Below are 16,851 nucleotides of genomic sequence, written 5' to 3' on the forward strand. Positions count from 1 at the left end.
GTATAAGGGCCCTGGAATACTTATAATTATTAAGATAAAACATAGGATATACTAATCTACAATATACAAAGGAGAGAGAAAAAAATTTATAATAAGGTTAAAGTGATTGGTTAACATTGGTTTGACTTTTAAAAAATCTCACTAGAAGGTCACACTTGTCACCTGTGTCTGTGATATGTTACAAAAATGAAGCCCAGAAAAAATTGCATTCAAAAATAATTATTTAGTGCTTAAAAATTTGAAATAAAGTCAGTGTGACCGGAAACACCATCTTAATTTCATCCCATACACTTGTGTGTACTATTTAGGCGTTTATAAGACACCTATTTACAAAATCAGGGTTTGCCTTGTAGTTTTAGCTTTTCATTCTCAATAATAGTTGTTTTCAGGGTTTATTAGTTCTAATACATGCACTTGTACACATGATTCATCTTGGTTTGAGAATTTTTTAAATCGGCTGCTCACAAAGTTAAACAATACCTTTAAGATGCTAAAAAGAGAATGGAAAAAACTATTACAAACACACTTATACACACACACACACATAACCACATCCAACGACACATGAACATACTAAACATAGATTCTGAGTAGGTGGTCATCAACTTAAAATACATATTGAAGGAAAATAATCAAAATCTGTCAAGAAAATAAGTTTTGGATAATCTTTTGAACATGAAAAGAGTTTTATTATTTTTTATATCAACATGTAAATTGTTCCACTCTTTAATACATTATATATGAAAGGAGGTCAGAGGGAAAAGAGCAAGAAAAGGAAATGAAAAATTGGGAAATTTAATGAATCAATTCGATACCTTAATGATGTAATTCATTCTTTGATCAATTTTCTTTCATATCGATAAATCCGTTGTATGCAATTTTTTTTTTATTAGCGATGATGAATGTACTCGTATCACGAACACACAGATGATTTGAAAGGCCTAATGTTTTAGCGAAATGCTAAATGTGTGCCATAAAGATTATCACCAGCAGTTGAAACTCTGCATACATGAAAATTTGATTTTATGATTTGAAGTTTGCATTGTGATTGATACTTTGTATCTGTCCTAGTTCTATTTGTAGGCCTATTCATAACATTGCGACATATTCTGGATTATAATATGATTCGCCAAGTCTTCTTTTTCCCGTGTCTGGTCCCCGATCGAGCATAATCCACGACGGTAGTAGCATTACCATCTAAAGAGCGATGTCGTGTCCGGGTTCGAGATCCTAATCATCCTTCAATGTCCGGAGTTTTCCAAGACTTCGTATTAGCTTGGGACCGTAGGTGCGAAGACGTCATGCCTATTTTCCCAAACCTCTATTTTTTACGGAGTTATTTTCCGTACCTCGAAATGGCGCCCGTTTCGACTCGAGTCTGCCGCTCACGCTTCCCGCCTCACTGCAAGATCAAACGCATTTGCGTCTTAGAAACGGGGGAGGAATCATAGATTGCAGTGGCAGATTGACGGTCAGAACACATAAGTGGCGCAGTGAGTGGGAGTGCACTCGTGGGATCGTTCTGATGATGGTATGACAAAGGATTTCTCGAGAAAACGACGAAAGGAGGCGATATGACGGTGATGTTTACAATCTGTATGACTGGTTGTAGAAGCATCTTATAATGAGGCCAGATTGTAGAATTACGTCATCAAACGGCTGAGTATACCACCTGCAGCCAGCCATTCCAATTCCTCCTCTCTTTGTCTCTCCTTTCTTCATGATGACGGACGAATGACAAAATCTCTTTTTACCCGCCTCTCGTTTCGACTTCAATCTCCTTCTCTACATTTTGTCACTGAATTTTCATTTTATATTTGGAAATTCATCTGAATCTTTCTATATGTAAATATATTCCGTATCGTTGATCTTGCACTCCACATTTCTTTTTAGCTCTGACTCCAGTTTGAAATAAGATGATACGAAACGATTTTTTTTTTCATTTTCTCCATAACAGTATTCGTGTACTTCACAGAAAATTTGATATATGAATTCACGACTTATCATTGATATTTTAATTTCCCCCTCTTTTATCAATGATATCTTTGAGGCTAATACTATATGATTATCATCACTAATACTATTTTATCGTATTGATATTATAATCGCAATTAAAAAGTTGTGCATTTTAGAGATGAAAATATACTTTCTGATAAAAAAAGATGAATGGAAAATATTGATGAGCAATTCCTATCCTCATTTTAAGTCCGTTCATGCCACGTTTCTACGAGTGATCGAAAAGGATAATGTCGATTTGCAACGGTGCACCGTTTCTGTAAAATTGCCTTTTATACTTTGTATGTCTTTCAATCATATATTTTCAAATGTTGTCATGAAATGTATGTAAATCCCGAAGAAACAAATATCCTTCAATGAATTGAATTGATTTATATAAAAGCAATGTTGTTTTTTTTTCTAAATCACCCTGATCCTGAAAAAATGTTTCCGAGAAACTTTTTTTGTTGTATCACTATTCTTTTCAAGTATTTTATTTCATTTAATGAAAAAGATTAAAAGAAACGAATTCTTGATATGGTAGGGCATAAATCCCGTAGATGTATAGATTTCGTTTTAACGAAGGAGGCTGATGTGGAAGCCGATATTTGTATAGTCGCACAAACCATTACAGCTAAGAATAAATTTCAATAAAACTATAGACATGAAAAATATTTCCCCAGACTTTCTGTCTGCTCATAACGATCCAGTGAAATTAAGTACAATTGTCGTACAGTTACTTACGGAATTTACACAAACCTGTAAATATTTATTGACAATTAAGCTCATAAAACGCTTTAAAGATAAGACACGTTGATTTTTTTTTAGTTTCTTCTAATATTTTTTTTTTCGTTTAATATTCATTTAAACTGGTATAACATTGAATGGAGGCCTTGGAGACTAATTTTTTTCTCATTATAGTCTTTTGGCTTTTACTTTCCTTTGGTAAAATAATGATTCAAATGTGATGATTCTTTTGGCTTTCCTCTAACATTGCAAAGACGGTTGTGAAAGATATTAGACATGACAGAAATCACGGGGATTATTGCACATAAAATATTATTGACATTCTCTTTCTTGCGAAGTCCATTGCCACATCCTATTCGTAATATTTTAAATGTAGTTTGGTCACAATATTGCTCTAAAACCCATTTTGAATGTTTATTATTATTATTATTGAGATCCCAATAAATTGATATCAAATCGCTTTCGTTCAAAATACGAATAGGTAAGTTTGTAATTTGGCATTCTCTCCTTTCATGGTCTAATTTACTTAGCAAAAGTCCCAAAGTGTTGAGACTTAAAGGGGGTGAAATCTTTGGAACAAGCAAGCTTCTGTCGAAACAGATAAATCAAAGAATAAGAACAAAGAAAGTTTGAGAAAAATCTGACAAATAACGAGCAAGTCATGAGCATTTGAATATTGCAATCACTAATGCTATAAAGATCCTCCTATTGGCAATGCGACAATGTTGTGTGATGTCACATGTGAACAACTTTCCCTTTGATGGACTATAAAATACCCCAAAAATGTATCTTTTTGCTTTTTCTAATGGTGATAAAAACTCTTTATCTATGATGTGTTCTTTAACAATCTGCATTACATGCCCTCCTAAAGAAAGAACATTATGATCTACCGATAGATGTGATAAAAGAGGCAGTTTAAGTGAAATATAACGAGGAGAGTCGTGTTCACAAGTGACATTACACATCCTTGTCGCATTGCCAATGGGAGGATCTTTATAGCATTAGTGATTGCAATATCCAAATGCTCATAACTTTCTCATTATTTGTCCGATTTTCTCAAACTTGTGTTGATTTGTTTCTTTGATTTTTTTCTGTTTTCACACAAGCTATCTTGTTCCAAAGGTTTCATTCTCCTTTAAGAGTACGATCAATGCTATTGCTACTATATTATAACGAAGTGCGCAGCTGTGAAGGGAAATAGAGCAGAGTCATAAAATTTGATTTTCCCATGCAGGTTTTCAGAGCAAATTACCGCCCAAAGGATAAGGACTACACTGTAGATTATCAGATTTCATCGTTTTTTAGTTTCTTTGATCGTCATGAAGATGTCCAATATATATCATCTCGTTCATCCCCATCTAGAAGTGGAGCTTGGGGCGGTGATAATAATTGTCCACCTTAACACTTCAATAATACGACGGGGATTTTTGCTTTGAGAGTTTGCATTACAAATGAAAAAACACCCCGCAAATTCAAGAGTCATTATGACGTATTCAGTATAACAGGGTTAGGCGGAGAAAAGCCCTTGTGGGAGGGGGGGGGGGGGTGATGGTGAAGATACAGATCAAAACATTCTAATTAGTTAACAGCATTACAAATGAAAATAAATTTTACATCTAATTGTCTGATGTGAAGACACTACAAATTTGTGTATTTTTTATAGTAGTAATTTTAAATACAAAATAAAATAAAATCATTCATCAGAAAATGCTGTTAATCTGATAAAACTTACTAATTCAGATATTACACTAAAATCGGTCGCTATACTCATAATTTTAAAAATAAATTCCTTTCATTGTAATGCACATCTGCCTTTACTATATACCACTTTGTATTATACCATATGGGAAAACGTGGTTATTTGGACATTTTGCACTTTGAGATCTAATCATGTTGATATATCTTTATTCATTGAGTATCTGTTATCAGGGTTCCGCTTCATGAAGACTTGTTATAACAAATCCACAATTTCTGTAACAAATTTATTATCAGCCAATCAGATAAATGGATTTCAGAAGCTTTTAACTGTAAAGTTTTATGATACAGATCCTAGAGGTCATCCCGAGAAGAAGACAAACAGTGTAAATACATGGCGTGCGCATAACAATGACGTCATAATGAAGTGTATTATCGGATATCCTGTATATAAGGGCGATTCCGGTTTCAAATTCGATTTTATATCGAATCTAATCGAATATCGAATTTTTTTTTAAACAAACATGTACCACATGATCAAATAGTGATACCAGACCGTTTTGTGATGATATTGAAATCTAAATATAATGTTGCAAGTTTCGCATTCAATCAATTGTCTGTTGGAATTAGGTGCTTGCCGAAAGAAATCAACATAAATCATTAGATACATCATTAAACGGGTTCATGCAAGCTATGCATTAAATCGAATGCTTTCAATCCATAGAATAATAGTTGAATCCAGTGTACTCAGCATTATATATATTCGGTAACATCTGAACAGAGCTTGAACTCTAGTTCGGATATATTGTAAAATAAAGCCCCCTCTTTATTCAATTGAGATCAATGCGTGGTATTTATATTTTATACTGTATGTTTTAAAAATGTATGTGTTATAAGGTAGGCAAGTGATACATGAACATTGGCATTTCTTTACCGGAGAATTCGAAAAATGGGAGTTAAAGGAGAAACACAACATTATTGCTGGAATTACAGCGAAGCTCCGGGTGAAAGGTATATACTCCATTTGTGAGGGTACCATCATTGTAGTAATACAGCGGTAGGGTAATAAAACAATGCAAATTCCTATACATAGAACTGTGTTAAGACACACCCATAGCCTCAACACTTGCAAAAAAATATTTTTTATAATTTTATACATTAAAGTTTCGTTTTGTTCGATGCCATGTACTATACTAAACATAATTAGGTCAAAACAAAATATGTTCAAATGGAGTAAAAAGAATAATAATAACAATGACAGCGATACGCTCTATATTGGGATAAAATGCTCCGTGATGGTAATTATGTGTCCAACCAACATTTGGCATGTCTTTTGAGTATTTTTATTTGTCCAGTGTGAGGAAAAATTTACCCATTATAAAGTAATTGCTGCTTATTTTGTTAAAACCATACTTGACAATACGCTTCCCGCATTGGGTAAAATACTGCCCCAAATTAGTTTGACACATAATTACCCTCGTGCTGGTTAAAGGACAAGTCTACCCCAACAAAAACTTGATTTGAATAAAAAGCGAAAAATTCAACAAGCATAACACTGAAAATTTCATCAAAATCGGATGTAAAATAAGAAAGGTATTTTTAAGTTTCGCTTCATTTAAAAAAAAAAGGATTTTGCGCATCTCGGTTGGTATGCAAATGAGGAACTGATGACATCACTCACTCACTATTTATTTTGTATTTTATTGTATGAAATATGAAATATTTTGATGTTCTTGTCATTGTCATGTGAAATGAAGTTTCATTCCTCCCTGAACACATGGAATTCCATTATTTTAATATTTTGTGTTTCAGGCAAGGATGTCCTAATCGTCAAATTCGTAAAAATTGAAATATTGTATAATTCAAACAATAAAGAAAAAAAAAGAAACAGTGAGTGAGCGACATCATCGACTCTCTCATTTGGATGTAACTGGCTCGTTCATATAACTATTTTATCAAAAGAATGACCGAAACTTTGAAATGTCATAACTTTCTTATTTTACATCCGATTTTGATGAAATTTTCAGCATTGTGCTTGTCTGATTTTTCTCTATTGATTCAAATCAACATTTTTTTGAAGTGGACTTGACCTTTTAAATTTTATCCAATATATTTTACAGTGTACACACCCTGTGTAATACTTCAGGTTATAATCAAGCTATACCTTAATTGTATTATCGAAATGTGTTTTTTTTTGTCGACAGGGTCGGTGCCATTTTATTTCCATGGGTGACTACCCGTACACTACATTAGTGCTTGTATAATTATACATATATATACATTGTAATGGAGCTCCCCCCCCCCACACTTGTAAAATCATTAAGGAGTTTTCCCCAAGGACCCCTGGAGCACCGAGCAGGTTTGTTAATAGCTTATGTGTATTCAAGTATTCTGTCCTTTTTCTGCCCTAAATATTGCATGTGTTTCCGTAAAATTATGTGTACCCGATCCCCGTGACATTTGCCGGTTTCCTACTCGCAGAAAGTTTGGATTTCAGTTTTTATTTTAACCTTACAACTAAGAATTGTGTATGTTTTAAATTCCAAGATTTTCCGGCACACACACACACAAAGGACGAATAAATGTACGCACATCCACACTTACTGCGCATCCGCCATCCCTCTATATACATACACACACACCCTCAATGACGCGCACTCGCATACTCACACACACCAAGTCCTCAAATCTTTTTTTTAATAATGCATATAGCATTTCCATTAATTTGAAAGCAGGATAAAAGAGCATTCCAGATTAAATGCATTGCTCATGGCCATAGGTGCCACGGCCGGGGATCGAACCCCGGACTTTCCATGGATAGCCAGGAGCCTTAGACCACTCGGCCACGGCACCTCAAATCGCTCTGATGTCCCACGCCTACGCACACACGCCTAGAACGTACTCCCAGAAGCGTATTGCGAAACCACCACCGGGAAGTAGTTAATATCATATTAATAACCACAAACTCTTAGTACTTTTATAGTAGTGCAAAGGAAAGCCCCTCTTTTAGCCATTTGAGTTTTGAGTCCAATGTTATATATTTATCTCTTTTAACTAAATGAAACACAACCACATGACTATAATGATGTATATGGGAGGGATAATGATACTCAGATAAAATGCACCGGCATTAGTTGGTCATGTCATTAGGGCTTCACTTTTTCCAACATTCTACATGTTCTTTGAAAAGATGTTGTTCAACTTGAGTATTGGTAAACTTCAACGGAGGAAATCATCATCTTGTACTGTTCTTGCATCGAAAGTTGATTATTACTTTTGAAGCAACACGGATGCTGGTACAAGCATATTTCGTTTCCCCTATAAAAGTTATTCAACTTTTCACACCGATTAAAACTTTATGATGGCTTTCTGATATCTGAATTATGATTGGATCATTCCTCTTGGTGCACGCACTGAACACGTTCCTCGCGACAAGGGCGTATTTGAACCCGAGAAATATATTCGCTGATTCCCAATCTTCAAAGCCAGCAAATTCCATGCGTTTTATTCTCTCATTCTTCGATGGTAGCAGCTAAAAAATTGTAGTTATTTTAAGAACGGAAGGGTTATTTTTATATCACTGACTTTGTTTGACAGGTCTTGTTCCACTCTGCCCACCGACGAGAAAGGATCCGCAATCGCAAGACTCTCTTACTTGAGAGAGCCGGCGTTGCTTTAGCCCAATTCCCATTCCAGACTCCAAGACCACACCCTTTATTTCAAACAAAATTGATAACTCCCAATTTCACATCAGCTGGCATCATTGTTACTTTCCCGTTCTTTATTCTTCGTAATCACTGACGTCGCCATGGCACGCATCTTCGCTATTTCCGACCTCCACGTCGATCACCCAGAAAACCTCCGGTGGCTGGAGGAACTTCCTTTCCATCTCTACGAGAACGACATCATCTTGGTGGCAGGGGACGTCACAGACAAGCTTCCTCTTCTCAAGTCAACTCTCATCACCCTCACCAAGAAGTTCAAGACGGTCTACTTCGTACCAGGTAGTCTATGATTTCAATCTTTTTGGTAGATAATCTCATCATACCATCGTCACCGTTGTTTCCGACTGGGGATTGAATTGGGAGAGAGAGAGGTATACATTGTTTCAATCTTCACAGTCTAAATTTGCAGAGACCCATCAGTCTAACGGCATATTGTTCAAACTTTTATCAGTTTTCTATACTTTTTAGAATTGTTAGACGTGTTGAAACAACAAGTTTCAAACTTTAAACACTAGTTGTCAGAGTGGTTTGCTCAAGCAACGTTCTAAAAAATTATAAACAGCGTTTTTTTTTTAGGTGTACCGGTATTCCCCCGGGGATGCCGCCACAGGGGTGGGGTAGGGGATGACGGCAAACAAGGATTTTTCATGTATTGGGAAGGGGGGGGTGTGAAAAAAGGGACAAAATAATGACGGAGAAAGAGCAACATCCCGGTGCCATTCCGTGTTTCCCTGAACGTCATCTGGGCTCAGTAACATAAAGATTAGCAATCAGTCGCTGAATGAGCTGACCACTCAAGATCAATTGCACATGTTTGACGCAAAATACTGACCATTAACCAATCAGAAGCCTTCTTACATATTTGCTATTCATCGCTAAGCTTTGTGTTCTGGGGCCCTGATCATTGAAGACATTGACAACATACATAGTTATTTGTTCCTAGCCTTCTTGATCGCTTTTATTTTTGCTTACATTTTCTATAATTCAGAGTTTTTCTTCAACTGCTGATTTTGTTTTAAACAAGGGTGCGAAGGTTGATCTGTGTCATGAAGGGTTAAGGGTTACATTTAAAATCCGGTTATAGATATGTATTCATCTCCCTAAGATTTACAATGCTAGTTCAAGAAAAGTCGAATGTCTTGTTTTGAAACATATGTTAATAAACCCTTTAAAGTGTGAAAGAAGAATATATATTTTTTTCAGGTTTTCATGAGTTTGATCATTCATTACGCCATTAATATTTCATGATATTAACTGAATTCGGTGTACATAATTAAATTTATCTCATACCCTGTAGAACAATATTGAAACCAGTTGGAGGGATAAGCCATTGATAATAGATATTCATTTCATTCATCAAAATCATCTCAGGAATCTATGTCATTCTTTAACGACCAATAAAAGCTACGAATATAATACAAAAAGATTAATAAGAGAAAGTTACGTGATTTCTTGGAGGGTCTTACCTATTGCGAATTCGTCATTTTAAATTAAAACAGATTGCATAAACAAGGTTTAAGATCAAACTCGGAGCAATAAAATCATCTGATGAATTATGAACGGAAGCATCAACGGATAGGATGCCATCATGAATATATATGGATAGGATTACCAATATGCATCGACAAGGTTGGGTTTTCTCCTTTCTTTTAACAAGCATTATCATGTGGGTTTTCGGCGAAGATGTACTCGTATATACGATCGAAAGTCGTCAGGTAATGCGCTTCAATCAGTCCAGATTGGCCGGCTAAAATCACGTAAATAATAAGCGTTGGTTTGCAATGATCATTTCGTTAAGCCTGGATCTTAATTACCTCTCTAAATGATAATCTTACACGGATGTTAGGGATTCACGCAAAAGAACCTTAATCATATTTCTATAAGACGTCGTAAAATCATATTTAAAAAGAAAATCCTTGAATGTAGGCCCACTCAGAACAGGAAATGCCGGGGCTATCGAATTTCAATTCCTACCAATTTCCACTCCTTTTTAATGTACAGTGCGTATCAAAAAAAAGTTTACACTTTGAAAAAATCCTGTAAAATCCTAAAGATTTTTTCACATTTTAACATTGGTACAGATCCATTCAAGCAAATGACGATATAACTGTCGAAAAATATTCCGCTTGAGTGATCACCACTTACTTTTGAAAAATGATTTGCGCAGAACTTGGAAATAGTTATGCGAATAAAAGTAGACCTTAATCATGAAGAACACGTGGAATTTAGCTAGTAAATTGATTTGATGATATCTTTTGCCTTTTTTAATTTGTTTCCTTGCCCAAAACACTTCAAAGAGTGCATTGCGCCCCACCCCACTCCCCACACACCGAGGCCATCTTGACGATATTTGCTTTAGAATGAGCTGTGATTTACATGAAATGCCCAAAGCTTCATTTTCAATTTATCAATCATTGTCAAGCTTGGAAAAAGTGTGGAAACAAGTATCAAATTAAAAATGAAATGTAAACCCACTTTAATGATACAAACTTAGTGAAAAAATGCTGGAGATGTCTGATATAAACTTTTGTTCAGATTCAGTTATGTCCTCAGATCCAGCTGGCATACAAACAGGTGTAGGTTGTGCTTACTAAGTGTTGAAATTTCAATATTGGTGGCAAAATTGTTTCAAAATGCTGGAATGTATCCGTTTCATTTCAATCGACTGAAAGTGCATGGGAAATGTATGAGACATGTTTCGCAGGGTAAGTTTGATTTCGCCCTTTCCCCTTGACACAGCGTGAAAACAAGCATTTCTGCGCAAACAGATTTCTGCGAGCTTTACAAAAATGGACTTTGCTCACTCAAGTGTATCATTCTGTCAAAACTTTTACTTTCATTAGATAGATGAGACCCAAACCCAAGATTATATGTGAAAATGTTACCCACATGTTGTATATTTTTTAATTCCCAGGGCTTTTTCAAAGTGTAAACTTTTTTTTTATACACACTGTACAGCTCCTTAAATAAATCCAATTAATTATCTTCGGTTGAGAGCAATACTACTTCTATTACTACTACTACTACTACTACTACTACTACTACTACTACTACTACTACTACTACTACTACTACTACTACTACTACTATTCTACTACCACCACCACCATCACCACCACCATCACCTCCACCACTACTATATGTACTACTACTACTGCACCTACTACTACTACTACTGCTGCTGCTGCTTCTACTACTATTACTACTACCACCACCACCACTACTACTACTAGGCCTATACGTCGTGAATAAACCCATAACTCTAAATACTCATGAGCTTAGTACCTCGTGATTACCATTTTTTCTACATGACGTGAAATATTAAATTTTGTTATCACCTGACCTATATTTTACAACGGAACAATGTGTTTATTTCTTCCGCTCACATTGTCATTACTTGAATAGTTAACAATACATAATTAGATGAAAGATGCTGGTCGTCATATAATCTAAATATATTTATATATATACGTCTCATGTGAGTACAAGGCAAACCTAAAATTAATAATTGTGAGAAAATTATCTGCTCGATAATCATGAAACTAAAATAACGTGAAATTGTGACTTTAACGACGTTTCAGATATAGATGAGGTTTCTATGAGTAGGTGTCAAAGAACGCTTTCGAGCTAAATAAAAAAACAAGAAGAAAGAAAAAGTTGTTCCAAACCAGAAGGAAATTCCTGTTGTAATCATAATAATAAGTAATCACGAATTTGATATCATCTGAACACGTTAGAATTATTAGCAGTCCAGATGTAACTAAATTCAGTTTCTGTGACCAAGAGTCAATGATCATTGTTTTTCTACAACATAATTTTTTTAAAGCACAAATCTTCAACCAGATGCCGCGTGAATGTTAAAATGTTAATAAGATCACTTTGAGAAGATATTGTTTTGTCTTCACTGAGTTTACATTTTTCTCGGGATAATACATTTAAGTTGGGGTTTATTTTTTCTGATACACTCTGTACAGAAGAATGGTGAACATAATTATTGTTATAGATACTGAGTTGTTCTTCTTTCTCTCTCTTCTCCTCTCTCGACTTGTTCTACTGACTCCCACCATTCCCTGCATCAATCTACACTCTCTTGCTCTCCTACCCCCTTCCCTCTCCCTCCCCCTCTTTCTTTCGATCACTACCTTTGTATACCATGTATACCCGCGCCACTTCCTCTTATTTTCCATTCCCCTCTCTTTCCTCATCTTTTCCACCCTCTTGGCGTCTTCCTCCCCCCTCCCCCTTTCTCTCTCTCTCTCTGCATTTCTTCATCCAGGCAACCACGAGCTTTGGGTCAAAGACAGGAATATCATGAACAATTGCATAAACTCGGTGGAGAAGTTTGATCGGATCCTCGACCTATGCGAGACCATCGGGGTCCGGACTGACCCGGGGAAAGAGGTCGTCGCGGACGGGGAATCGGTGTGGATAGTCCCGTTATTTTCATGGTAAGTAATATGTTATGATGAAATGTGATCAATCTTTTAATGAAAAAGGGAGAGGGTGACCAGTTGTTTGACCCGATCCGCACTTTTCGCTTTCATTACGGGGAAACCCTCTACAACGCACTAATTCCTTTGAAAATTAAATTTAAATCACAATAATAGAGTTGATGTCGAAAGTTGGTGGACCGGCATCATCGGACTCTCTTGACACACTTGTAATTACTCTTCTAGTGCAAATCTTCGGATGATCTGCTGTCCCAGTCCACCAAATTCCGACAAAAGCATCTCTGCTCTAGGCCTATATTGTGGTGTCAATTTTATTTCAAATGGAATCGATGCGTTGCAGAGCCACATCTTCAAATATTATATCAAGACCTGAGTGCCCGTTGCATAAAAGTTGCTATTATAGTAATTTTGCCATCTAGTGGTAACTATCACGGTAACGATGATCAACATTGGATGGCACGGTTATCATGTCATTTACGCAACGGGTCCTTGATAGTGTTTGCTGTGTTACTACTTGGAGTTTGGTAGGGGTCAGAGCCTTTAGAGATAGGAATTGTTGGATCCTTAAAAAGTTATCCGATTCGACATTTATACCATTACTGTTGTCAGATAGGTCATCGGATCTGACGTGCTGTCAGACGACAAATGCTAATGACATACACTCGAGAAAGATTAGGCCAGCTTTCTGTACAGATATGTCCCCGGGATATGTGGATGATTAGTTTTCATTTACTTCGATTCATGCATTATCGATGGTAGAAAGTCTTGTAATAAATTTTTCATTTATGAATTCATCTAGGTATGCAACACCAGAAGACGACAAACAAGACTCCCTTCACATCCACGCCAGCCATCTCCGCGAAGACGTCAAGCTCTGCAACCAACTGTGGATGGACAACCACAACTGCGCCTGGCCCAAGGACCTCGGCATGCCTCGGGCAAAGTTCTTCTGCAAGCTCAATCACGCGCGAACGCAAACCATCTACGACGCACCGGTCATCACGTTCAGCCACTTCTTGCCGCGTAAGGAACTGGTGAAGTCCTCCATCGAAGACGATCGTTGCATCGTCCACGAACGACGCCATCTTGGGAAGCCGCTGTTGCTGCCCAAGAGACAGGGGTCGATGAAAGGTTTCAACTTCACCCGTTATGCGGGCTGCCAAGGACTTGACGCCCAGGTAAGGACAGTGGGCTCGATTCTCCACGTCTACGGACATCAACATCGTAATCGGGACCGTGTCATTGACGGCGTGCGGTACGTGTCGCACTGTCTGGGCTACAAAAAGGAGCGCGAAGAGGGATTCACTTATGGCATAAGAGAATGGAACGGCCCCAAGCAGGTCTACCCACAAGTCCCCAAATCCTAGCTGAACATCCAATTTACTGCAATGGTTATACCTCGGCTTAATAAAAAACCCCAACAAAATATGAACATTGCGAGAAGCCTTAATTGTTTAGGGTCGGGGCAAGTTCTGAAATCGTATCACTAGGCTTCATATAGGCCTATATATATACAGTATACTGTATATACAGTTTTTTTTTATTTACTTTTGTGGCGTTGCCCCCATAAGCCATCCCTGGAAACAATTAAGACTGTAGCAGACCTAAAAGTAAGTAACGTGTATTGTCTTTCAATTCATTTTATGAAAATGATTGCTAGACATGCGGCTGATTAAAGAATATTTTGAAAAGGTGAAGTATCCAATTATGTGCTACTTTCGCACTTTCTCTTTGAATTGGGTTTTCTCTCCACCTGGTGATTTCAGCTTGTTCCTCGTTTTACCCTATTTGTTGTTGTTGTCCATGTTGTCGTTGTTGCTTTCCTTTGCTAAAAGGCGTTTGTTTTCCCTTTTTTTTTTTTTACTTTTGCTTCCACTTGTATTATTTTGTTTGTTATCATCTTGTTTTTCCATTGGTGTTCCTCATGATGTACTCATGATTTAGTTTCAGCCGGAAAGGAAAGGGATACCACAATCGTCATTATCACGATGTTCATTGTCACCAACGAATTCATCATGACCATCATCATCAACATCATCTTCATCATCATCTTTATCATCATCATTATTATCCCATCGTTATCAGCATCATCATCATCATCCCCATCAACATCATCTTCATCATCATTATCATTATCCCATCATTATCATCATCAGCATCATCGACATTCATCATTTACGTATTCATCACCATCGATATCATCAACGGTATATTTTTCGTCCTGTATGCCTATATAGTTTATTTTTGTTTTAGCTCTCCGTACCGTTCTTCTGTTGTTGTTTTTTTTTTCAATAATGTTTTTTGTGTGAATTCTGATTTAATTGGTTATGACAAATTGATTATTTAAAGTAATATGGCCCGTATTATTAAGTCAGGTTTAACTTAAACTAAGGTCTAACTTTGTGCTAAAGTTATTGGAAGCCAAAAAATCACGAATTCTGTTTGAATTGTATATTCTTGAAGTTTACTATTTCGTTTCCTGTTGCTTTCATAATGAAAAAAATGTACTCCAGAATACTTCAGTTATCATTTCCAGACAATTATGAGCAATTTGAATGTCAAACGAGTTAATTTGCTCTCAATACTTAAACCACAGCTTTAAACCAGGGTTTCATTTAAACTGGAGTTCAGAATATGGGCCAATGTATGCAGTATTCTTGCAATGACCGATGGGAAATTTTCTGCAGTGCCATAAAGACAAAAAATTAATTACTGGCAATTGCAACCTTCACATTTATTACAAATTAACTCAACTTTCACTATCTCAAAAGATTCACAATTTGAGATAGTGGAATACATTCTGTAATGATTGTATATACTTCTTGTAATATAAAGTATTATCTGTGTACAAAGAATAGATGTAAAATTATTAATTTAAATCCTTTTAAGTTGCATTCAGATTGTATATTGTAAATATTCAAATTGCCGAAATTGAAATAAAACATGTGAAATAAATGAAGTCTATATCGATGTGCGTGTGTTATTTTCCCCCTGCTGTTACAGTCACACCGACGAGACCGACTCCAAACCGACCGATTGCTAATAACGTAAATAGGTTTGATCGGTCTGGAGTCAACATCGCCTATGTGACTTCACACTTACTATCGCTTCATCCACGTGGGGAAATTACACTGTAAAAATGAAGTGCTTATTTAGCACTTACAGTGCTTGTATAGTGAGAGCACTACGAGTGCTGATTTTCTGGTTTAAATTTGAACTAGAAAATCAGCACTCGTATAATGCAGTCACTATACAAGCACTGTAAGTGCTAAATTAGCACTTCATTTTTGCAGTGTATTTATGTATTCAGGGTAATTACTGCAGGGGCAGGGGTGGATATAGGATTTTACGAAGGGGGAGCCAAAAAAGGGGCTTTACTAAAAAAAAAAATAAGGCCATTTTGTCCCACGTACAATCTGACAAGAAAAAAAGGTCCTCACTTGTCTATGAACGACATATTCACATTGAATGTATTGACTAAAACTCTAGAGGGGGGGGGGGCACGGACCGGATTCGGGTTGAGGTGATCGAGGTACAAAACATCTATTTTGTTATCGAATTATTTGAATTCGAATCCTAATTCAAATTTTATGTATTGAAATGACATTTGGTAAATGTGGACATATTAGTAAAGAGAAATATTTCTGGTAACCCCCCCCCCCGCCCCCTTCTTTAAAAAAAAATGAGAAATTTATGATGAGCTCAATAACGTTCAGCGGAATAAAGGAAAAGGAATGGCAAGGAATTAAAAAATACTAAAGTCATAGAAATATGATGAGGATTAGGAGTAGTTGCTGACTCCGCGATGGAGATTAAATAATAGATAAAATTAAATGCATAAATATTTGAGAAAAAAAAGATGAGGAGGTGCAATAAAATAGGGAAGAGAAATAAGATATTGTGACAGAGAGAGAGAGATGGAACAATAAACAGGGAGACAGAGAAGGGAGAGGAAGTGAGAGAGAAGGGGGGGGGGGCTCGAAAAAAGACAGGACATACTGAAATTATGGCAGTTGGATATACATGTACATAAATTCTTTTTGCTGGTTCCTTATTTCAAACATTCTTTCAATGGACTCGTCAAGCTGTAAACGCGTGTTTCTATAATCACGTTTTTAATTATTATTTCTTTAAACTGATATCATTATTAACAATCATACATATTCCGTTGAAAATTTTTGTTTCAAACATTTGTACAAAATTTACAAAACCTTGCTCACACGTATCGAATGTAAAGC

General features: G+C 36.3%; 1 protein-coding gene across 1 annotated transcript; it reads left to right on the forward strand.

The window, feature by feature from the left end:
• The first annotated feature begins 8,009 nt into the window (after positions 1–8,009).
• On the forward strand, positions 8,010–15,575 carry LOC121425312. The gene is made up of 3 exons (XM_041621340.1): positions 8,010–8,441; positions 12,439–12,610; positions 13,413–15,575. Exons 1-3 carry the CDS (start codon positions 8,246–8,248, stop codon positions 13,978–13,980), a joined length of 936 nt encoding a protein of 311 aa, XP_041477274.1. The 5' UTR covers positions 8,010–8,245; the 3' UTR covers positions 13,981–15,575.
• The last annotated feature ends 1,276 nt before the right edge of the window (positions 15,576–16,851 follow it).

Source organism: Lytechinus variegatus, chromosome 12 (genome assembly GCF_018143015.1).
Source record: "Lytechinus variegatus isolate NC3 chromosome 12, Lvar_3.0, whole genome shotgun sequence".
Taxonomy (NCBI): domain Eukaryota; kingdom Metazoa; phylum Echinodermata; class Echinoidea; order Temnopleuroida; family Toxopneustidae; genus Lytechinus; species Lytechinus variegatus.

Bases quoted from the DNA above. Each gene is read 5' to 3' on its own strand.
- LOC121425312 (XM_041621340.1), top strand. From the start codon at position 8,246: ATGGCACGCATCTTCGCTATTTCCGACCTCCACGTCGATCACCCAGAA. The intron at 8,442-12,438 runs GTAGTCTATGAT...TTCTTCATCCAG, and splicing joins GACGGTCTACTTCGTACCAG to GCAACCACGAGCTTTGGGTC. The intron at 12,611-13,412 runs GTAAGTAATATG...GAATTCATCTAG, and splicing joins ATAGTCCCGTTATTTTCATG to GTATGCAACACCAGAAGACG.